Here is a 23,399-nt window from a genome sequence, read left to right as displayed (position 1 = left end):
CGATATACTAGATTATGATGGTTTCTCTTTTCTACAACATAGTATACTTTCGGCAACTCTTTAGAAATCTGAAACTCGACAAAAAAGCTAATTCATGTGGGAAATAAAAACACAAGATGCTTGAAAAATCTTGATTGTATCTTTGTAGAAGGTATGAGAGATAAAAGACAAGTGAAGATCCAAATGTTCCAATAAAAACGTGCAAAATGTCGAAATCAGTGATCCTAAAAGATACATTAGAAGGCAATTGGTTTTCTCTTTTTTGATTCTTGATGATTTCTTCACTTCTCACTGCCATTCACTGGCCACTTTATTAGGTACACCTTGAGAGTAAAAGGTTGGACCCCCTTTTGCCTTCAGAACTGTCTTAATTCTTAGTGACATATTTTCAACAAAGTGTTGGAAACATTTCTCAGAAGTTTTAGTCCATACTGACTTGATAGCATCACAGAGTTGTTGCAGATTTGAGGGCTGCACATCCATGATGCCAATCTGCTGTTCCACCACATCCTAAAGGTGCTCTATTGGACTGAGATCTGGTGAGTGGAAAAAAATGTGACTAATCGTACCTTAGCCATGGCCCAAGTAGTAAAAATTCAGAATATCTTGGATTCCTATTAGCAAACGCAGCTTCTTGTTGTTTCCCAACAAGAGAGCGGCTTTTAATTCTCTTTGTTCTTTTCCTTGCAAAATAAACAGAATAAATTATTTGACACCCTGCAACTCTTTAAAAAACCTCAAATTCTAACACTAATTCATTTAAAGGACTCACAAGCCCCATGGTGGAATTTTTCATAGAGTCTTCCCACTGAAAAACTTGAGGGGTACAAAAAAGCAATTGCTGAATTTGAGGAATTATTTTAGGCTTACTCGGTATAATTAGGTACAGTCGAGGTATTGTAGAGGTTGGTTGAAAACTTTGTGAATATGAGTGTTAACGAATTGCATACTTATACTTGGGCTTCTTATTTTACAGTAAATGTTAATAATTACATGATGTGCATAGAATAATACAGATACAGGTAAAACTTTGGTTATTTGGGTGATCAACATTCACTACACACACCTCTGTCTGATGCTGCAGGTATTTAATAATCTCAGAGGAGAGACTCTTACAGCTGGAGGCAACAAAATGAACTTCAGCTCGTGTTGACGCTTTGAAGTCTATATGTGCACCTCCATCAAATAAAGCCAGTGCTTGGACACTATAATTGCATTCATTGAAACTGGACAGCAGAATATCAGAAAATTAATCTGATCTATCAGATGTGTGGTGGCTCCCCATTGGATGTGCCACTGTACAATCCAAAATACCTGTAATATCCAGTCAATTCCCACATGCACCTTTAATCAATTGTTTTTTTTTTTATCACTGTGGAGCTCAAGCACATCTTTTAAAAATGAATCCACAGCGTCGCTGAATGGCGAGCCAGTTCTCTGATGGTCCTCCAACTGCTGGCTCATCAAATGAAGAGAAACTCTCTGACACACTCACAGTGGGAAAAAAAAATCTGGTTTGACCTTATCACAGAAGACATTTGGACCTCGCACAATGAACCTCTACATGCTTCTCATTGCCCTTTACAGCAGCATCCATTTTCACACACACACATAAGAATCACAGAGACGCAGTTACACAATGACGATAGTAAAAAAAAAAAAAAAAGTCCAGACTTGTACAGAGTGCTCATGTGCTGCGTCTCACTCATTAAGGTTCCGGACACCAGAAATGACGAGACACGTAGGTCCATGTAAAGTTTTTTTTCCTCACTCGGTCCATCACTCACAATCACCCTCTCACTGAGATACTACATGTAACAAATGTCAGACGTGAGAACAGTGTGTGTGTGTGTGTGTGTGTGTGTGTGTGTGTGTGTGTGTGTGTGTGTGTGTGTGTGTGTGTGTGTGTGTGTGTGTGTGTGTGTGTGTGTGTGTGTGTGTGTGTGTGTGTGTGTGTGTGTGTGTGTGTGTGTACATGTGTGTGTGCTTGGATGTCGGACCATTGACAGGCATGGAAGCAGCTTGTTGAACTAATAGCCTAACTAATGTGTCTACATTCCCTCCTCCCTCCCTCCCTCCCTCCCTCCTTAACTCCCTCACCCCCTCTGCTAAAACTGACATCTATGCGCTGAGCAGAGAGACGAGGGAGGGAGAAGAGGAAGAAAAAGAGGGAAAAAAGAGGAGAGAAGTGGGTTGACAAGCGGCAGACCCTATCGCCCTCCCGTCTGACTCCGTCTATCTTCCCCTTTGCTCCCAGAGGGTTTGTCTCTGAGGATAGTGCTATGATGAATAGGCCTGTCTAAGCTAACCTAGCGGAGACCAATTAGAGAGAGAGAGAGAGAAGTAAAAGAAGAAAGATAGAAAGAGAAAAAACAATGAGAGAAACTCAAGCAAAGGGAGAGACAGGAAGGGAAAAGAGGGTATGGAGAGGAAGGGCAGATACATTAAAAAAGGAGGTGGGAGGACTGGGGTAAAGTGGAAAGTTGAAGACAGTGCATGTTGGGAGTACTGTTGTCTGCATGTATGTGTGATCGTGTGTGTGTGTGTGTGTGTGTGTGTGTGTGTGTGTGTGTGGCTGAGCGAGCTGTCAGTGCTGAGGGAGACACAGTGTGAGCGAGGCCGGCCTCCCAAGTCTTAACCTCGTCTGCTGCTGCAGGAGAGGCTTTGACAGCAGAGAGGCACAAACAGGACTGACCCTCGCAAAAACATTTCCTCCTCCTTCTCCTCCTCCTTCTCCTCCTCCTCCTTCAGGGAAACCTTTCACTGCTGCCCTCCTTGTTCCACGCACTCCTCCCTCCCTCTTCCTGCTCATTATCCTGTTAGTCTGATACTTTGAGCAGCCCAACTCTTCCCCCTCCATCTTGAGCTGATAGATTAAGTTTCGGTGACATTTTTATATGACTAAATGTACTAATAACTGTTAATATAGCCGTCTCTGATTGCTCTTTTTCCTTTGACTCTCAGTTTTTTTTAAATTTCTAATCTTTTTCTTGTGATTCATTCCAGACATCTGATGACTGACCTGGCTGTAAGTAAACTATAGCACTGTGACTTGCTGGATGATGAGTACTGCCATGTCACCATGAAATTAGGGGATCAGGGGAGTAACAAATGATGTTAAGGAAATCGTGTTAAAGAAATAGGAGGACTGATCAAGCAACAAAAAGCTATTTATTTACAATTAAAGCACACATAAATTAAACTTGAAGCAACCTTCTTAATAAAAATGATGAAGGCAATCCAAAGTCTTCAAATTGCACCACATGCCTGACTGCGGCAAGACACCACACTGCTCACAAGCTGCCGAGCTGGACTACTACTACTACTAGTGATTGGTTTAGTCTGGCTTTTAAGCTCTCTGGTAATTGCAGAGTGGCCACAGGTGCATTTGGCCACTCCTGCTGCTCTTCAGGGCTGCAACAACTACACATGCATCAGTCTTGTTATTTGAGTGGTAGTTAACTTGGTGAAGCAGCAGTCAGTCAGTGCAACAGGTTTCCTCATCACTCCCTGCAATGTCCATGAACAGGATATAGGTAGCCAATTTGTGTGAAAAATAAAAACACAAGACGTTTGAAAAGTCCTGATTGTATCTTTGTAGAAGGTATGAGAGATAAAAGACTTAATGCAAGTGAAGATCCAAATGTTATATTAAAAACGTAAAACATCTAAACTAGTGATCCTAAAAGATACATTAGAAGTCAATTGGTTTTCTCTTCTTTAAGGTTGACTGTATTTTGCGTTCAGAGATGCTATTCTGCATTCCTTGGTTTTAACCAGTGGTTATCTGAGTTACTATTGCCTTTCGATCATCTCCAATTAATTTTTCTCCTTTTTGGACCATTCTCTGTAAACCCTAGAGGTGGTTGTGTGAAAAAATCCCAGTACTCAGACCAGCCCATCTGGCCCCAACAACCATGCCACATTCACAATCACTGAAATCCCCCTTTTCCCCCATTCTGGTGCTTGGTTTGGACTTCAGAAGGTTCTCTTGACCACGTCTACATGTCTAAATACATTGAGTAGTAGCCATGTGATTGGCTGATTAGCGATTTGTGTTAACGACCACTTGAACAGGTGTACCTAATAAAGTGGGTGTATATTGTCAGTCACAAATCTCCTGGCTAGTTGTCCATGACTGACCAAAGAATTACAAGACACCACTTAGCAGGTACTTATAATGCAGTCTTGAGAGCTCTACTTAAAAAACTTCACAGTCTTTAACATCTTGAGTCAGTCTGGCAGTTTTACAATCACTCACACTTCAGCCATGTGATTTAGGGCAACAGTATATATATTTGGAATTCCCCATTAATCAGTTAGAACTAAAGAAAACGTGTTGGATGAGAGGTGAAACATCTTTAAGAACTAAAAAGAGAAAACCAGTTGTCTTATACTGAAGCTCTTAGGATCACTAGTTTAGATATTTTGTGTGTCTTTATTACAACATTTGGATCTTCACTTGCATTAGGCCTTATATCTCTCACACTGTTGAAAAAAATGTGAGTCTCCATAGGCCATTAACAAAGGGTAGTGGGGGTGACAACATAAAATCTGGAGCTCTCCATCAGTCTCTTGTTGGTTCTTGAAGAACCAAAAAGTGAAGTCCACTTGCCCTCTACGGAGGCTCTTCGCATTACCATGACCTGGCTGACTCTGAATCTACTACACAGACATCTAAACTACTGGATTACACTTTATCATTTCTTCTGGCCTCCTCCCTAACTCCCTGACGTTCCCCGTCATCTCTGCCATGTTCATTTCATTTCAGATTTACCATATCAGCTTCAGGATAAACAGTGTTCGTGTTGTAAGATGTGGTTGTGAATCAGACAGCTGGACTTTTTTATAGCTCTAATATATCCAACTTGGCACAGAAGTGTCCAAAAATCAAGCAAACATGGATTCCAAATGTCATCTTTTATTTGTCACTCAAGGAATTCAACATAGATTTAATGGATCTAGTGCTTTACTACTAACACTTTGCATTAGAAGCATTTGCAAGTCCTAAACATGGGGGCCTCTGCCATCTCTGTGATGTAAACACAGCATTATACTGGAAAAGTTTGCAGCTCCAGTCTGGCCTGGGATCAAATCCGACTAACAGTTCCTCGCCTGTGTCTGCCAAGCTCATTTTCCTGCTTCAAACAAACATTTGATAAATGGCCTCCCTGCTCTCCTCTTACTAAATAGGACAACTCTGCCCGTCCTCTTCCTCGCCCTCCTCCAGACGATCTCTGTCGTCCTTTTCCCATCTCTGAGACAATTACAAACATCCTGCTTCCCATTTATCACAAACAATTAAACAGCATGGACTCAGGCTACTTCATAAGCAGAGAGGAGAGGGCGAGGAGAGCGGGGAGGAGACGAATGCGAGTGGAATGAAGTAGAGTCAACAGTGAGAAAGAGAGAGGAAGGCTGACAGCACAATTAAGGTTTTTAATTCTCTGCTTGAGTGGGCCAGTCCAGTCTTTATGCTAATTAGGATGCCACGGCCATGTAATAAATCTCTATGATCCAGCCTCATTTCCCCTCTGTCTCTCTGTCTCTTTCACACACACTCACACACACTTCCAACAGCGCAGAAAGTTCACCCATTACTTTTTATGGCTACACCCTTCGCCTGAAGTGTTAATAGTTTTGATAAAATTGTTGTTTTTTGTGCAATTTTAATGCCTCAATGAGATCAGAGAGCCACAGTTTGTCTGCGCATGCTGTTTACTGGTTGGGCAAGCATTCGCTGCCTTGGCTCAGTGCCTCCACCACATGTAGTTTCTCTCCCTGTTAACTCCCTTTATTAGTGTTTTTCAGGAATATGGTTTGCATGCGCTGCACTGTTGGACTGCACTGTATAAACATGCACACATTAAAAGTGCCACCGCAATGAATGCAGAAAATTTTCTCTTATTCCTCTCTCCACTTCTCTTATCCTCTCATCTCCATTTGACAGACATGTCTAATGATAACATCTGCAGATGGGAAGCAAACAGCACAACAATCCGCAGATAATTGGGGGGCCACATTAAAAGACGACAAGAGAGAAAATGAGACAGATAGATAAGTGGACGACTGCAGGCTGTTTGTTAAAGCAGAAACTATATATTTTCACCCTCATTTAGATCACGAGGACTCACGCTTTTATTTTCCTTCGCTTCCTTATAAAGTGTCTCAAAGCCAATTTAAACACAGAATCTGTGGAAAGAAATCAACTACAGTTTTACATTCATTACATAAACGAAGGTAAAAGCAAGTCCAAATGAATTGTGGGGTATATATTTTTTTTACTTAAAGAAGCACACAATAACATCATGATACAACAGAAATCAGCCTTGCTGCACGACTCGACGGCCAAACATTCTCAGTTTGGTTTTGGTTTGACGCTCTTCCAGTTTCCTCTGCTGGTGCGGCTCTTTCTTATTGGAGTTATTGCTGTCAGCCATCTTGTGCTGGGTCAAAATGGCCATCACCCCAACCACCAAGGCCAGGTGAAGCAGGTACAGGGCGACATGGAGGCAAGTCAGCAGCACGGAGATGCTTATGGAAGCAACACCCCAAGGCAAAGCCAGGAGCAGCAGCAGGGAGGAGTAGACGGAGCTGAGGACCAGAGCCGGGACAGACAGGACGAACCTGAGCAGCGTGGAGGCCAACCAGGAGTACAGAGACATGGGAGATAGGAGGAAAGAGACTGTTGCCTGGCTCATGGATGCTGCCTGAAAGAGAAAAATGTGGCGTAAAAGGGTGATTTATAACAGCGATAAATAGGAACTGATATCTGTTGCAGCAACCAGAGGCACAAAACAGCAATATTATTGATTTTTAGTGTTTCCATTCATCATATTAGCTTTCTTTTTGCTCTGTTTTTGGTCTACACCTCTTTGTTGGTTTTTTACCTGCTAAATGTTGAAGAAAAAGGTTTTAAAACCTCAGCAGAATTGTGTGTGACAGTGTGTGTTTCCAATACTTCAGATTTTTCTATCACAGCACTTGCAGCACATGTGAACCAAACGACTTCCTTCATCTATTTCCATCCACCTACCTCACAAGCAGTTCCATGTAAGTCGCCAGTAGACGTCTGAGCCTTCTGAAGCCCTGAAAAATGATCAGTAAACAGTTACACTGACAGGAGATCACAAAGAAAACAAGCAAAGCTGTTGGATTATATCAGTATAATTCTTCATGAACCATCCACTCACATAGGAAAAGAAGAACGAGAGCGATTGCAAGCAAAAGCCTCATTTCTCCTACAAACTTCTACAAACCTGAAAACAATAGGGAGAAACAATGAAACACAAAGCTGCTATAATCTTGAAGAGTATCTGCATATTTTACCAAAGAGTTGCTTTTCTACTCACCCAACACTGCTACCAAACTGCTCCCTCCTGCTCCTTTCACGCTGCCCTATATTCTGCAGAGTTTTTTAGCTTTGATAAAGTAATCCTCTTGTGTTTAAGGGGCAACACACAGGCTCTCTTGTACTAGCTGTCAAACAAGCAGGGACTGAACTGAACTACACCGGATTAGGTACAGGAATTTCAGCGCCACCTGTTTTAGTGGAGGGACAATGACAAGAGTTCTTTCATACACCTTTGTCCAAACGTAACAACATCAAGCCTCAAAATTTCAACCACACAGAGCCAAATATTAATAAATAAGTCCTAGAAAACATGTAAAAAGGTGAGGTTGATTTGGTAAATGTAGCGCACACTGATCATTTTTCTTAGAACCAAAAGAGGAGCAAATGGCAAAAAAGGCTTTAAAAAAGAGAGGAAAGTGATAAATGTGATAATGGTGACAGCAGCTGCAGTCCAGCTGTTGTCCAAACTACACTCAACCTCAGCCCAGCAGGAGACATTACCAACACTGGAATGATAAGGTTTCTGTTTTTTTACTTCTCCAACTCCAACCTTCACCTGTCTTAAATGATAATCCCACCCCCCACCCTCTCACTCCATTAAGGTTAAACCCCCCGTATCATTAACTCAACCCACCATTACCCTTCTCCTCCCCGCTGAGACACCAAGGAGAGCCTGCCACAAATAAATGCTGATCTGCTGCAATGCTGTCAACACTAAATGGCACACTGTTTTGCAATTGGGAAGGAGGAGATTTATATCTTTTTATTATTAAGGTACATTATGAAACTGACTGTTAGCATTTCATGTCTTGTACCGGCATTAGTTTCAAGCTAGATCTCAGACTATTTACTCTTCAAACATTGCAGATAATGATCATCATTATTTAGTCATTCAGTCAGTCATAACAATGATTATCCACCATTTTGAGCATCAAAGCTAATTCATTATCCTTCATTGGACTTGTTGGGAACTAGATCATCCAAATTCCTTTAGTTCAATATGCCACAGCTCTGCCATTATTCCATGTATGTCCATTGCTGTCACATAAAACATCAATAACGCACCTCTCTTGCTGTTTGCAGTTAAGTTCCGCTATCAAAACCACAAATCTGTTCAATATACAAGTGATATGCCTAAAATCTCAAAGTATCTGAGGTGAGAAACATCACGACACCTTTCACTACTCATTTTATTGGAGGTAAATGCTCAGAAACGCTGTCACGAAGCTAAACTATCACCATCAATCTCCAAGTGAAGCGAAGCCTGGAAGATGAACAGAAGGACGGTGACAGAGTGTAAAACACACCAATGCTCCATCGACTGCTGAATGAATGAGAAAAGAACATTTGATGTGAAGAAGTAACTAAATTCATCTCTATTATTTGTCTCCTTAAACAGAAATCATTTATTTTGCTTCTTGTACATCGTCAATAAAAATCTTACAGACACGAGACACTGAAAACCAGGAAAAAAAACACAGATAAGAAATAAAAACAGACACATGATGAAAAACATAACGATGGAAGCACTGTAAACACATGTACATAAACGAACAATAACGGTAAATTAGTAATGCTCTGCTTCTTTATTTTATTCAATCAAGTTTTGCACCTACAGGGGAGAATAACAACATCAAGACATAAATATGGTAATAAACAGCTGGAAGGTATGCTGTAAATAGTTCTGTTACATTTCATACACACACATTCTTCTGAAGAGGACTGACAGCAATTATACTTAGCTTAAGAATTATGAAACAGGGAAGTAAAAAATTATTCTACATAAAATACGAGACACTGTACAGAATCCTGACATGTAATGCTCATAAATTTAATGTAACATTCTAAGGACGGTAAACTGGCCTAAGGACAGTTTAAATATTCCAAAGGAATAATGAAGGACTGATCATTAAAGTGCAAAGACACCTTTCTATGTTTGGATTCCTGCAATACTCACTGATCAGTCAGTACGTTGTTGACAAAAAAAGGCCAATATCCACAGACCTAAGAACGGGGAGTGATACTGCCAAGGAAATGCCTTATTTAGATACTGGATGTGGAGAGGATGTCCTCCACCAGATGTTTGTAGACCCAAGCGTCTCCTTTCAGTCGCTGGCGACGAACGCCGACAACTTCCGGCCTCTGAAGCAAGCAAACCTCCAACTCAAACGCCATGGTCACCTTCCCAAAGTCACCCCAGGTCCGACACTTCAGGGAATACCTGAATGAACGAGGAGGGAACAACTCAGGAATGTGATCAAAAGATGAGCAGTCTTGTCAGCGGGTGGTGAGAGAACATGTCTTCTTACCCTTTCTGTGTGAAGTCGACGTTTTTCTCCGGCAGGATGGAGAGGATCTGGTTGAGGACCTGGTCTGGATTGGTCTGACTGGTCAGAGTCACGTTATACTGCACCTAGAGGATGATACAGAAATTCAGTGATTTTACTTAAATTGGCGGAAAATATCTTGGAGTGTATCAGTGGTTAGACAAAACAAGCAATTTAAAGATGTTTTTGACCAAAACAATGAACTGACTTATAACTAAATTATAACTTTTTAATTATAACTTTAACTAAATAAACTACTCAAAAGACTAATAATGACTTGCTCTGACAATAAAACATATAAATGAACTCTGATATTTCTAACACTGGGAGTCGGGAGTTTTAATTTTTCTGTTTTTTTTTTGTTGTTGGTACTATAAACACCAGTTTGCTCAATTGAGGAAAAATAAACCCATGAATTACTAAGATACTGGCAATGATAATGATTGATTTTCACAGCTCCATGTTTGCAATTGACAGAAGTTGTGATGAGGTCTGTTATTTCTTGTACCTTAATCTTGCGTGGACCGTCACGCAGGGCTCGTCTCTTACTCGGGGTCAGCATGGTGATCATCTTATCCAGACCTCTCTCCAGTGAACCAAACATCTTTCCTGCTCGCTTCTTCTTTCCGCTGTCTCCTGTGACAGCCATGTCCAGAGACCGAGACCTGCAGAGCAAACAGGGTCTCATTCAAGCATCCCATCAACTTTAAATCTAGCTTCAGTCTGTTGGTCGTAGGCAACTCTAACATCCCCAGGATGCTTACATATTCACTACTTTAGACTCCCTCCTGTGTTAGTATTTAGCCATTTCAGCTGCTTTCTCTACTTTTGAATCCTCTCAGAGCCTCTATCCATTCTGTAGGCTGCTCACCTTCGCTCTGGACTGAAGGCCAGTATTTCAATGTTTGCAGAATCCTTGTTTTCTTCTGCTCTCTTCTTATTGTGTTCCTTGGATGCACTGTCACCACCTACCACACACAACACAAAAAAGACAATTAATACAGTAAACTTGTTCAAACCATCCCCACTTTATGACAAACTCTACTCAAAACTCATCTTTTTCTGGGGACAGGAAATGAGATGAGCTGCAGATGATTATTTAATTAATCAGTTGAGTCATTTTCCACCATGTCAAAAGTGAGAGGCTAAAATTACTAAGTGTCTCTTTTTTTTAAAAGTGGTTGATTTTCTAATGTTTTATAGATAAAATAATTATTTTATCAATAATTGTCTTTAGTTTCCCATATGTCAACTGTACAGAAAAGTTCAGAGCAGATACTAGTGTATAAAATGGCATGCAAGATGTCGACAATGTGTTTCTATTTAATGGAACGGTGCAAAATTAAAATAATTTGGTGTTTGAATATTTCACTTATTGTTGCTTATCCAACATATAGCCCAAGTGGCGAGTTGCATAACGCAAACACAAAAACATATTGTTCAGACAATATGGAGGAAGGTGTTTTTTCCAACCTCAAAGCCGCTCAAAGGAGAAAACTTCCTGGAATGGGATTAAATGTGAAACTGTTTAAGTAACAGCCCCTTGCTCTTCTGTGTTGGTGCTGGCTGGCTTTGACATTGGAGTTGTGAACAAAAAAAGGCAAAATACACACTGACACATACACACAAAAGCGAGTTAGGCTTTAGCGGCATGAGAACACATGTCACTACAGCCCACGTGGGACAGTGAGCAAAAGAAAGAGACAGCTACACCTGTCACAGCACACGCCTAGGGACAGACACACACAGACCACAGTGTGTGTGTGTGTGTGTGTGTGTCACAGGTAGTATGTCTGCACTGCACTGCAGCTTCCAGAGCAGGAGGCTGTGAAGAGAGCAGGGCCGAGCCAGATTCCAGGGATTTTACATGAACTAGGTCAGCTGCAGCAAGTTAGCCGGCTGGTGGCCGAATTTATAGAGGAAACTAATGAGGCTGGACATCTGAGCAGAGAAGTCACTACGACAAATAATTAAGACTTTTTAATGATTCTCCATTCATATTAGTGTCCTTCATTTATAGATAAGTGAATAGAATTAGCTTCCTGATAATAACCTCACCTTTGAGTTGACAGTGATAAGTGTGTGTGGAGTGAATCCAAGTGTGTGTCCGTTTTCAGAGGCGTAATGACAGCTAAATCATAGAAATATGAGTGGCTTTGGGATAAAAACAGGCCGAATAAATGAGTTTATTACCAGAAGACAATTTACTTGCAAATGTGTGGCATGTGGATGTGGCACTTGTGATTATGAGAGCTGCACGAGACAGACAGAGAGGGAAAGATAAATGAAAGGGGGGAGTGTGGAGAGGGGCCAGTTAGTTAATGCAAATCTAATCTAATGGGGATTGGACTTCAAGCCCTTGTTTGGAATAACAAACAATTACAGCATACAAATAAACTGTATGATGCCCTGAAGCTTTGTAGTATCTGAACTCCATTACTGCCATTGATTGAGTAACCACCTTCTTACCTTTCGGCGTGACCACACTGGGTTTGGTGCCATTAGCATTTTGATTGGGTGTGGTCAACACGTTCTTGTTGGGACGTGCATTCTTTCTACTGGATACAGGAGTTCGGGGGGGAGGCAACGCGAAGATTTCACCGTCTTTCTCTTGGACGGCGGTGTTCTCCTTGTTCTCACTGGCTCGTTCTTGGTCTCTCTCCCTCCTCTCTTGGCGGTGTGGTGTCGTTTTTCTGCTCCTCTCTGGGGTGGGACTGTGAGCAGACCTTTTTTCCACCGATGGAGAGAGCAGCCTCTTTAGGGATGCAAAGAGATAAAGTGGTGTAATTGCATTTCTCTTCAAGAATCAAGTCGTACGGTTTGTCTGAACAGCATGTCAGATGCTTCAATAGTTTTGAAAACCTTCTCCCTCCACACCTTTCAGACACTGGACAGAGAATGCTCCACATATGGCGCTTTTCCACTAGCACCTACTCGGCTCGACTCTACTCGGTTTGTGAGGTTTTCCATCAGGACGTAGTACCTGGTACCAGGTACTATTTTAGTACCTACTTGGCCAGGGTTCCAAGCGAGCTAAGTGGAGCCGATAATGTGACGTCTACAGAGTGCTGGCCACTGATTGGACAGGGAGTGACTCTTTCACGAACACCAAATCTGCCATTAAAAAAACCCAAAAAACTAGCAACAGCGACGATGCTTTCTCTGACTCTCTTCTTTTACTTTGAATCTGACAAAATAGACTGAGCAGCAGGTATACCATCACCTCCATGTCCTCCATTGTTCTGTTGTGTTTGTGTCACACACAAATGACATTAAGGGACTTCTGGGCCGCTGTGCTATGACGACTCCACCCACGATGAAGTGGTACTCAATGTAATAGAATACCACCTAAACTGAGTCGAGTAGAGCCGAGCCGAGTAGGTGCTAATGGAAAAGCGCCTATAGTCTGCATCCACACCACCATGTTGTCCTTTTAAAACACCCTTTATAATGCTGCCTGAAATGAAAACATATTAATGTGGATGTAGCTAGCGTATGATACTAATTAGCTGTAACTTCTCAGAACAGATCGAACATTTACACCTGTTTTGCGCTGTGTGGAGGTGAGAGAGAAGCCAGGCATTGTACTTCTCTTTCTGTCGCTCTGTTTTTAATTTGTTTCTCAGCTATTCATGGTACATTTCACGTGTACATCTCAAAGAAACGCTATCAGTTTTGCCCTAGGGACACCGTCTGAAAATCTGTGTTTTAAAACAACATCTCATCTCCCTTGCCTTCTGCATGATGGCTGGTTTGTCACTCAACACAATTGATTTCTGATGTGTTTGGACAGCTTGTCTCAATAGAAATATTTTAATGCACTCATCCTTTTTTCTGATACTACTCCTTCACACACATACACACACAGCAGAAGGAAAAGCCTACAATCAAACCAGCTTCCACATACCATGTCTTTGTTTGTGGTGCCGTCTGGCTGGCCTCTGACCCGCTGGGGTGTGTGCTGTGGGGCTGAAACCCACGGACAATCGTCAATGTAGTCCGAGCAAAAGTCCAAAGAACCCACAATTACGGCGTCTTCGTCCTCGCTGAAGTGAAGGACTTCCCTTGACTGGAACAAAAAACAAGACAAAAAGATCCACAACAACACTTGGTACATATGTTGTGTATGCAAAACCAGTGCCAGAACATCCAGCTGTCAGTAGCCCTAAAAGAGCAGAGCATCAACGAAGTTGTGGTTTTCTGTCTGACCTGTAGTCCCTGGTGCAGAGGAGAGCAGCAGTCCTCACAGACAGCTGGTTCGGGGCGCAGGCGGACAGGTTTTCCCCTCTGCTTCTTTGACAGCAGCAGCAGGTAAGTGGCTGTTGTGTGGTCATACCGCCACTGTGAGAGTAAGGATTCATTTACCCGCATATCTAACAGAAATTATGTATAATCTTGTATTTACAAAACAATGGACAACTAAATGTATGTACATATTTATATACCACCAAAGCCAACTGACACAACAGTGTATGTGTATATAGACAGACACAAACCTTCTTCACCAGCGCTGTGGTGCTCTCTCTAGATCGCTTCATGTTGACTGCCATTTCAGTGATACAGTCTTCATCTATGTGGCCAAGCTACAAAAGAAACAAGGCTGTTCACACAAAACCCAAAGAGAGACACTTCTTATGTTATGCGTGAACACTAAAACAACAATTCCCAACAAGCAATGTTGATATTGAGGATTAAGGCATTGTTTCAGGAAAATTTCTGAGCTGACTTGAGGAAAACCTCAGAAAATGGATCAAATTTCCAGTTTGAGACCAAGAGAAACATGCTGAAGTAGAGCAGGCTGATTATTACCCATCTACAGCAGAAGCTACTGAGGTGTTTCTCTTTATTTGGCTGCTTATGTATGGATTTTTTAAAGCTTTTTTGGGGAGGTGTCTGTACCGGCTGCCTGCTGTACCACTCCACAGGGCTGTTGTAGTCTTTCATCACCCAGGGATGGTCCAGCAGCTGCCTAACAGTCACACGACGCTTGGGGTCCACCTGCAGGACAAACACGGAAACTACAACTCAATATGCAGGCGACTACTCACTCCACATTAAAACATGCTATAATGTTGTACGATCAGAAATCAGTCAAAATGGCTTTAGCCTCATTATAAGTCAGAACCATGCTTGACTGACTCACAATTGAGTTCTATTGTATTTCTATGACAACAGAAGTGTAATAACTGTAATTACAAAGAGTTAGAGTGAGCAGTAGTTAAAGATAAAAGAGCAAACAAAACAACTAACCACATACCTGCATCATCTGGTTGAGAAGGAGGATGCTACCTGGAGAGAGCCACCGAGGGTTATCAAATTTACCTCTCTGAAAATAAGACACAAAAGAGTTTGCCATTTTTGAATTTGCCTCAGTTGTAATATTCAAGCAGTGAATCTGAATATAAATGCACGAAAACAGCCGTTGGGAGTGGCCACAAAATATGTAGGAGCAGAGAAATGTTGCAAGCACAACAACGGACTCACTGCAATCTTCCTGTACAAAACCATGCAGTTGTCGTCATCGAAGGGCAGGTACCCACAGAGCAGAGCGAACAGCAGCACTCCCATACTCCATACGTCTGCCTGGAGGTTACACATCACACAGCAGTAATTCAGCTTCAGCAGTTACAGATAGGGTTTCACAGCTCAGTTGTACTGAGTAGTGCACCAGTGAATATGACCAGGGCACCATGAAAAAGTAGACTTGTGGAACAGGCTGGAAACAATTAGGCTTTCTGAAAACCAAATTAATATGTTGTATCATCTTGAAATCAAATCCCAATGTTTCTAAAAGTTGTGAATATTAAAAAGCATACATCTCCTACCTCTGAACCAATATATGCTTTTCCCTGGATGAGTTCAGGAGCAGCGTACGCAGGGCTCCCACAACACGTCATCAGCTCATAACTCAAACCTCCCTAGGATGGAGGCAACCACATGATATTCAGAGTGTGATTATATGCAGCATTAAGTACAATATCTACACACTTGTCTTTGGATATCAGCTTTTATCTGCTATACCACAATGTAAGAAGTTAGTTCTTATTTTTAGAATTTTCTTTGTTTGTGGGACCTAACAAATAGATCTGCATCCACCCTGAAAGACGCAAGTAATTTTACATGTCTAATTACATTTCTTCCTTTCCTTTTCAAATATTTAGGCAAATAGCTTACAGGTTAAATATTTCTGATACAAAAACAGTGGACAAAAAATGTGATATACCTTAGGTTTGGCACACAAGCCAAAGTCTATCAGCTTCAAGTTATGGTCTCCGTCAATCAATAGATTTTCCTAAAGTTAAGAGGGAGATAAATGTTGCATTAGATCTTAAATTTATATGCAGTCATAGCATACATTTTGCTGTACCATCTCTTACTATTAAAAATGCAAATAATGGCTGCTTTTACCGGTTTTAGGTCTCTGTGTGCGTATCCTTGGCTGTGGACGTAGGCCATTGCAGACACAATCTGCCTGAAAAACACCCTGGTCTCCTCCTCTGACAGGCGGTCCTTTGCTATGATATAATCAAACAACTCCCCACCTGGGCAGTACTGAGGAAAAAGAAAGGAAAACATCAGGCAAAGAAACAAAACAAATGAACATAACGTTTACGTACTGAATCATTTACACGTGCTCGAGATATGTGTCCTTACCTCCAGCACTATGAATATCTGGGTGGACGTCTCGATGACCTGGTACAGTCGACACACATGCTGATGACTCAGATTCTTCATGGCTTCAATCTCCACCTTCACACGTGGCAAGTCATCCTGGGGAGAGAGATGGTAACTTGCTTTTCCTTTATGTTTACATGTAACCATCTCTGTTCACTTCACTGGAAGCACCATCTGTAAAACTATTTATTTTGTTATGTTCATGTTTTGTTTGTTCTGCCTTTTGGAAGACCAAGAAGTACCCAAACTGTACTCAAAGATCAAGCATGCCGATTAACTACTTTCAGGTCAATAGCTATCAAATTAAAAATGTTTCGAGAAAATGGTAAGTGCTGTCAAACACTAGGAATGTTCCACTAATTTATTGATATTTTTTCAGCTTTCAATGTCATTTAGATCTGTATTTTAGCAAAAAAAACATATTATATTCAAATGACTACTTGAGAAAACATAAAAATAAACATTATTTTATGACAAAACTATTGCGAATTCTTTTTAGAAAATGATGCAGCTTGCCAAAGTTCAGTTGTTTATGATTTTTTAAAATAGTGTGATGATGCCTATTTGTAGCTTACTGTATCTAAAACAAGAAAGATTTAATAATTTTGCAATAGAAGCTCAGACCTCCCAGCTCACAGCACATAACGGACCAGAAGGGGGAGTGCGTGAGTTGTTACATATATTTAGGAAGAACAATTTATTTATAATATAATTACAGAAGCGTTGCTTTGTAAAAAGTGACAGCAGTGATGCTGTCTTAGAAAATGTATAAATTCTAAAGGAATAGCGTAGGGTTTGGGAGGATCTATGAGCAGAAAAGAAACATAGTATTAATAATTACAGTTTCATTACGGTATCATTATCTGCCCACCATGATGTGCTGTTTCTACAGTAGCCCAAAGAGGACAAACTGGCTCTAGAGAAGGCTGTCTGTGTTTTTATGTTAAAGTATGGACAATGTAGATTTTCATGCACACTTGGAAAGGAACGGCAGGGATTGGTTTCAATCTGCAATTTTAATGCTAGATACCACAAAATTCGACACATTAGTCCTTAAATGTAGATGGTATTCTGATAGTACTATGTTAAAAACCAATAATCTGCTGGTTTGGTAATTTCAATGTAAAATGTAAGAAAGCACAAAGCAGTGTTGTTTAAAACTGGGGAAAAATCAAAGGAGAAAAAAACAAAGAGGCCTGTTTAATGTGTCTAAAACTCAATCAGTGCTTACCCTCTGTTACCAAAGTTTACTGTCCTGCCTTCAGGCTCACAGTCAATTACTGGACCTTAGGAGTAACTGTGAGAAATATTATTTTATTTCCAGTCATTCAGACCATTAAAGAGTCACTTCCATCATCTAAGACTGAAATGCAAAAAATTACAATGTACATGGATTTCTTGTATATATTTATTATTTTATCTCCTTTGTTTTCTGTGCTTTTGATTGCTTTTTTTAATCTTGTATGTTACCATATTGCCTGTATAAGATCCTAATAAAGACTGAACACTCAAAATAAAGGCTGCAAATACTATTAATGATGGCAATTAGGTCCAACTAGGCTGGCTCATTGTGGGATGTGTTAACATGTGATGATCATTTTTGACATTTTATAGGCTAAAATGCACTATAATCTTTAGCAGACTATACACCTTGTATACACTTGATTTTGAGGTTTTGATGATTTTTGTTGTGTGTCTGTGGTTTTCATGAACTTCCTGACTCACCCCAAGATCCTTCTTATTCATGATTTTAATGGCAACCTTCTCTCCTGTCAGGATGTGTCGACCCAGCTTCACTTTAGCAAAGCCTCCTGAAAAACACACATGGTCCATATTATAAACCAGAGAGGACACAGCTTTACTCGTGACTCTCACTGAACTTACCTGAGCCGATAGTTTCATAGACTTCATAGTATTTGTGGAGCTCTTCGGCTCCGCGCTGCTCCGTCCTTTCCACAGGCATCTTACCTGTTCCAGCACAACGATGATAAACCACCCTGCAGTACTACAAAAAACGTCCTTAATTCACTATTATATGCTCAGCTAAACTGTAAAACCCCTCTTTGTGTTTAAAATTAACTTCAGTGCCCTGTCGCTAACAGTTTCTGGCTAGCTAGCTTAACGTTAAAGAACTAATAGCTGGAGCTACTAGCAGTGGAATAAAAGTAACGTTAGCTAAAGCTAAATGAGTAGCGCTGCTCGATATTACGAATTTACCTGGATTTGTGTGGAAAACAGAGGATGAAGGTGAGGTGGAGTCAGTTAACAAGCATATGGCAGACGGGAAGTCTACCGGCGCTGATGTTTTGTTACAGAAGTTTGAATTTCGCTCGTCGACGTTGGCTGCACTTCCTGCTTCCTGTGTGCGCCTCCTCCCCACCTGGTGGTCGAAATCAGAACTGCAGCCAGAAAACAACTGCTGAAACTTGATTTCATGAGGATTACCAAGGGTGTTTAAAATGTTTGAATCCTAAAGATTAATCAGCATCTCTACAGAAGTTTAATCAAACAAACAAAAAAACGTAATAACCCTTATCAAATACGGATTAAATACAAGACTGCATTGTTTATAACCACAATTACCCAAGAAATTAACATCTACACTACCGTTCAAAAGTTTGGGGTCACCCAGACAATTTCATGTTTTCCATGAAAACTCACACTTTCATTCATGTGCTATCATAAATGCACAAGGGTTTTCTAATTAAGCCTTTCGACACCATGAGCTAACAAAATGTACCATTAGAACACAGGAGCGATGGTTGCTGCAAATGTTCTTCTGTACCCCTATGTAGATATTCCATGAAAAATCAGCCGTTTCCAGCTAGAATAGTCAATTACCACATTAACAATGTCTAGACTGCATTTCTGATTAATTTAATGTTATCTTTTTTTAAATAAACTGCTTTTCTTTCAAAAACTAAAGACATTTCTGAGTGACCCCAAACTTTTGAACGATAGTTTAAGTCTACATTTACACATTATGAACATGACAATTAAAGAGAAAGATGTGATATGATTATCAGTGTTAAAGGCTAAGGAACACAGGGAGGACTCTACATTTGTCAAATCTTCTTTTTGATTGAAGAACATGTCCAAGACACTGTTGGCACTGGACTAACAGCAGACACCAAGAAAACAGAAAACATGAAGAACATTTCAGTGAGGAGGTCAGGTATCTCTGTTATGCTGTTGGAGCTTTTTCTTCACACAGCGCAGCTAGTGGGATGCAGCTAAGAGTGAGGTGTAACTCAACAGTTTCATGAGTGTGAAAACATGTGAATCAGTCACCAGATCTAAACCCTGGGGAACATCCCGGAGAGATTTTGGATGTGCTGGACAACACTCTACCACTAAGGAATATCTCTTGGAAGTACAGCATTTATTTCTCCAGTAGAGTACAGAGACTTGTAGAATCTATAGCAAAGAGCACTGCAGATGTTTTGGAGGCTTGTGGCAGAAAATATTTGATTGTATGTTGTTTATCTGTAATACATATGTACCACTAAGGAATATTATCTGAGAAGTTCCTATTACAGTCATGGAATGTATGAACTGCACAAACTGGGTGTCTTCCAGTTTATAGCCACATCCTAACAGAGTGCTATAAAACTAAAACTATTCAAAGCTGATCAATGCATGTAGCTGATTATAATCAGTTGCTTTATGTTTGATTTTATCTGCTCTACAGTCATTCCCTAAAACTAAGAATTTCTTTTCTCTTCTTCTTAGCATTATTTGATTTGGATCAAAAAAGTGACTCAAATGTGATACTCATTAGAAAATACATGCGCCTGGTTGTCATTGAGAAGGCATTTATCCTTCAGTCAGATGTTGTTGTTGGTAGACATGCAAATACCCAAAGTTCCAAACTCTTTAGCTGAGGCTGAGATGTTGCTGTCTAAGCCTAGAGTTTAATTCTGGCACGTTGGTTTAAAACAGCAAACAAACACCTTAATCAAATTTTGTCAGCTAAACCGTTTGGTTATTCAAAGTTTATTCATGTCTCCCAACCAATCAGAGTCCATAACTTTTGGTAAGAAAATATACCTTTACTTCATGTATCCACCTATTATCAAAGCATTTGGAGGCTGTCCAAGCTTAGAGTGGGCAACAAAAGCAAGGTCCATCTTGGACAGATTGCCTGTGTACCACAGAACTGACCACAAAACAAACATTTCCAAACATTAATATGTACGGTCAGTGGTGACGCCTTTCTGAAAGGTAGTGGTTACCTGAAAAATTTACCTGTAGACATACTTTCATGTGCATTCAAAGCAACATGTGGGATGGAAAAGCATTATTTGTGTTGCAGTGTGTCAACTGTTCTGCTTGACCCTGTAGGTATGTGGTTGCAGTAACTGACCAGAGAGGTATATTTATGGTGTCAGAAGGTCTGTGTGTCTTTAGCTACACTGGTCTCGAGCCTGTAATTAGGAAAAGGTGAGAGGTGAGCTGAGAAACCAGTGAATGCATTTAAACAGACCCCTGTCTTCCATGTGCCATCTGTAATTCAACCACTCTCACTGTTATAGTTCTCTTGTTGTTCTATAAATGCCACAGTAACTACACTGTAGAAAATCTGGCAGCAAGAGTAAAACAATGGTATTTTTAACTGATATAAATACAAACAAACAATATAATTTTATGGTCACACAAAAGAATAAATTACTATTTGTGAAAATACATATCTTCAGTTTGGGCAGTTTTGACCTTTTTCCCATCAATATGTAAATTAAAACATTTTTCTGTGATTTTACTAGTTATTTATCTATAATTTTGCAAAACAAGAAACACCTGTCAAAAATTATTTACTGTTCAATCCCTAATATAAATGCATTTTCTTTCAATTTGTGGCAAACAGATGTAAAATACTTCATTAATTTTTTTTTACTGATTTAAATACAGTAGACATAATGTAATTTATGGTCACACATTGTAAAAGAACAAATCATTATTTGTAAAGATACAAATCTTTGATGTAGAAATTCTGTAAAGTTTTGGCCATTTTTTTTAACAATTAACAGGTTAAAAAAAATACATTTTCTGTCATTTTACTAGATATTTTCAATATTTTCAAAAATCAGGAAAAACCTGTATGATAACAGTGAAAAATAATTTTGTTTTTCGGTCCTTTATATATATTTTTTTTCTTTCAAATAATGGAAAACATCTATAAAATTAAAGCTGCAAGCAGCGTTGGACGGGTCCTCGCATCCGTGCCGGTCGGCGAATCCACGCACGTCTGCCAGGTGGCGCTACGACCGAGAGTGCATGTCGGCCTATGGATGCGATGAGGGCCGGACTCTGATCACACACGTAAAATTTCAGGCAGATTGGAGCATGTTCAGGCTACTTCTAGAGCTTTTACTGTCCATCCACCAGGTGGCGCTGCCACCGAGAGTGTATATTGGCCTGTAGATATGATCAGGGTCGGACTCTGATCACACATATAAAATTTCAGGCAGATCGGACCATGTACAGGCTAGTTATAGAGCATTTCCTGTCCATCCACCAGGTGGCGCTATAACTCTGACTGTATGTCAGCATATGGATGTGATCAGGGCAAGACTCTGATCATACATGTAAAGTTTGAAGCAGATTGGAGCATGTTTAAGGTAGTTACACAGCAGTTGATGTTTCATGGCAAAGCATCAAAGTTCAGGAGGCCGCCATGGCCACGCCCTCCGACTTTTGCGGAGCATTTTGATAACTTTTGATCACCCGTGTGTGTAGTACATCCTGGCCGAATTTCATCTCTCTCGGTGTTACCCTGTTTGAGTTTATAGCTTTTGAAAATGTCTAAAAATGACCCAAAATTTAAGGTTGGTGTAAAATTCTAGAAAGAAGAAGAAGATTAAAGAAAGAAAATACATAAAAAAGAAGCAATTAAATAAATGGGAAAAAGTTAAGACAGTTAAACTTTTATAAATTATGGGGGGAAAAAAGATGTAAGAAATTAAAGAATTGTATTTAATAAAGAAACAGGAAATTTGTAAAAAAGTGTTGTAGTCTTTTGCAGTTAATTGATGGATAGGCGTAGTGAGAGACAGCCAGACAATGGGGTAGAAATAAGAATGAGAACAATTCATACAGCACGGGGTTGCGAGCGAGAATCGAACCAGGGCCTCAGCGTTGAGGACCTACTACATGCGTCAGTGGCTTAACCCGCAGAGCTATATGATCACACATGTTGCGTGTCAGCAAAGGTGTACCAACCCAATAGAAGTCCAGGGGAAGGGTTAGGGTTGGAGAGGTAGGTCCTGACAGTTGTAATGTAAGTAATGTAAGCCACTCAACCCAAAAAATTTATAAAATAAAGTTGGGGTTTTCCCTTCAGCATTGTGGTTGCACGTCTCCGATAGAGGATATTTAGACCCACAATGCTGAAGGGAAAACCGTGGATTAATTTCTCGGATTATTCTGTTGCTTAGTATTAATATTAAAAATATTTATGTGTCATATTAAATTTACCTTATTTTTCATTAATGCTGTAAGGACCTTGCTCTGTAACCCTAACTCTATCCCTAGACTTTCTATTGGATTTATACACGTTTACAAGGCGAGAACATATGTGCTCATGTAGCTCTACGGGTTACGCCTCTGACGTATGTAGTTGGTCCCCGCCGCTGAGGCCCGGGTTCGACTCCCGCTTGTACACCCCATGCTGTATGCGCTGGCCTACCTCTTATTTCTAACCCCATTGTCTGGCTGTCTCTCACTACGCCTATCCAAACAAAAAGTGAAAGAGACTACTACACTTATTTAAATAGTTAAATGTTTATTTACAAATAAACACCTTAAAGACAATAACACTTTTACTAGGAATTAAACACAATTTACTATGAAAACTTTAAATATACAATTACACATTAAAATCTACTACAAGTTCTTAAAATTACAAACTACAACAGTTTATCTAAACATTTAATATTGAAAATAATATTTTAACTCATCACATCCAATAATATTTTTGACTCAACAATTACACATTAAAAAGACAGAACATTTGGACATCTAATCTAATATTATAAAATCATACA

The 23,399-nt window shown here is 40.2% G+C and overlaps 1 protein-coding gene across 2 annotated transcripts; it reads right to left on the bottom strand.

Moving 5' to 3' along the window:
- Window positions 1-8,731: 8,731 nt before the first annotated feature.
- melk (maternal embryonic leucine zipper kinase) lies at window positions 8,732-18,710 on the bottom strand. 2 transcript variants are annotated; one of them, XM_023269202.3, is made up of 18 exons: window positions 18,574-18,710; window positions 18,241-18,361; window positions 18,082-18,167; window positions 16,336-16,452; window positions 16,090-16,233; window positions 15,905-15,973; window positions 15,507-15,599; window positions 15,166-15,264; window positions 14,939-15,007; window positions 14,581-14,679; window positions 14,178-14,264; window positions 13,891-14,022; window positions 13,589-13,750; window positions 12,151-12,436; window positions 10,553-10,649; window positions 10,190-10,346; window positions 9,664-9,767; window positions 8,732-9,575 (listed from the first exon to the last, which is right to left on the bottom strand). In XM_023269202.3, exons 2-18 carry the CDS (start codon window positions 18,317-18,319, stop codon window positions 9,398-9,400), a joined length of 2,058 nt encoding a protein of 685 aa, XP_023124970.2. In that variant the 5' UTR covers window positions 18,320-18,361; window positions 18,574-18,710; the 3' UTR covers window positions 8,732-9,397. The 2 variants fall into 2 exon arrangements, with proteins under 2 accessions (XP_023124970.2, XP_023124969.2); XM_023269201.2 differs by having other exon boundaries at window positions 18,241-18,324.
- Between the last annotated feature and the right edge of the window lie 4,689 nt (window positions 18,711-23,399).

The sequence above is a fragment of the Amphiprion ocellaris genome, chromosome 4 (genome assembly GCF_022539595.1).
Source record: "Amphiprion ocellaris isolate individual 3 ecotype Okinawa chromosome 4, ASM2253959v1, whole genome shotgun sequence".
Taxonomy (NCBI): Eukaryota; Metazoa; Chordata; class Actinopteri; family Pomacentridae; genus Amphiprion; species Amphiprion ocellaris.
Note: the sequence above shows the minus strand (reverse complement) of the source record. Positions and strands in the feature narration are given on the sequence as shown.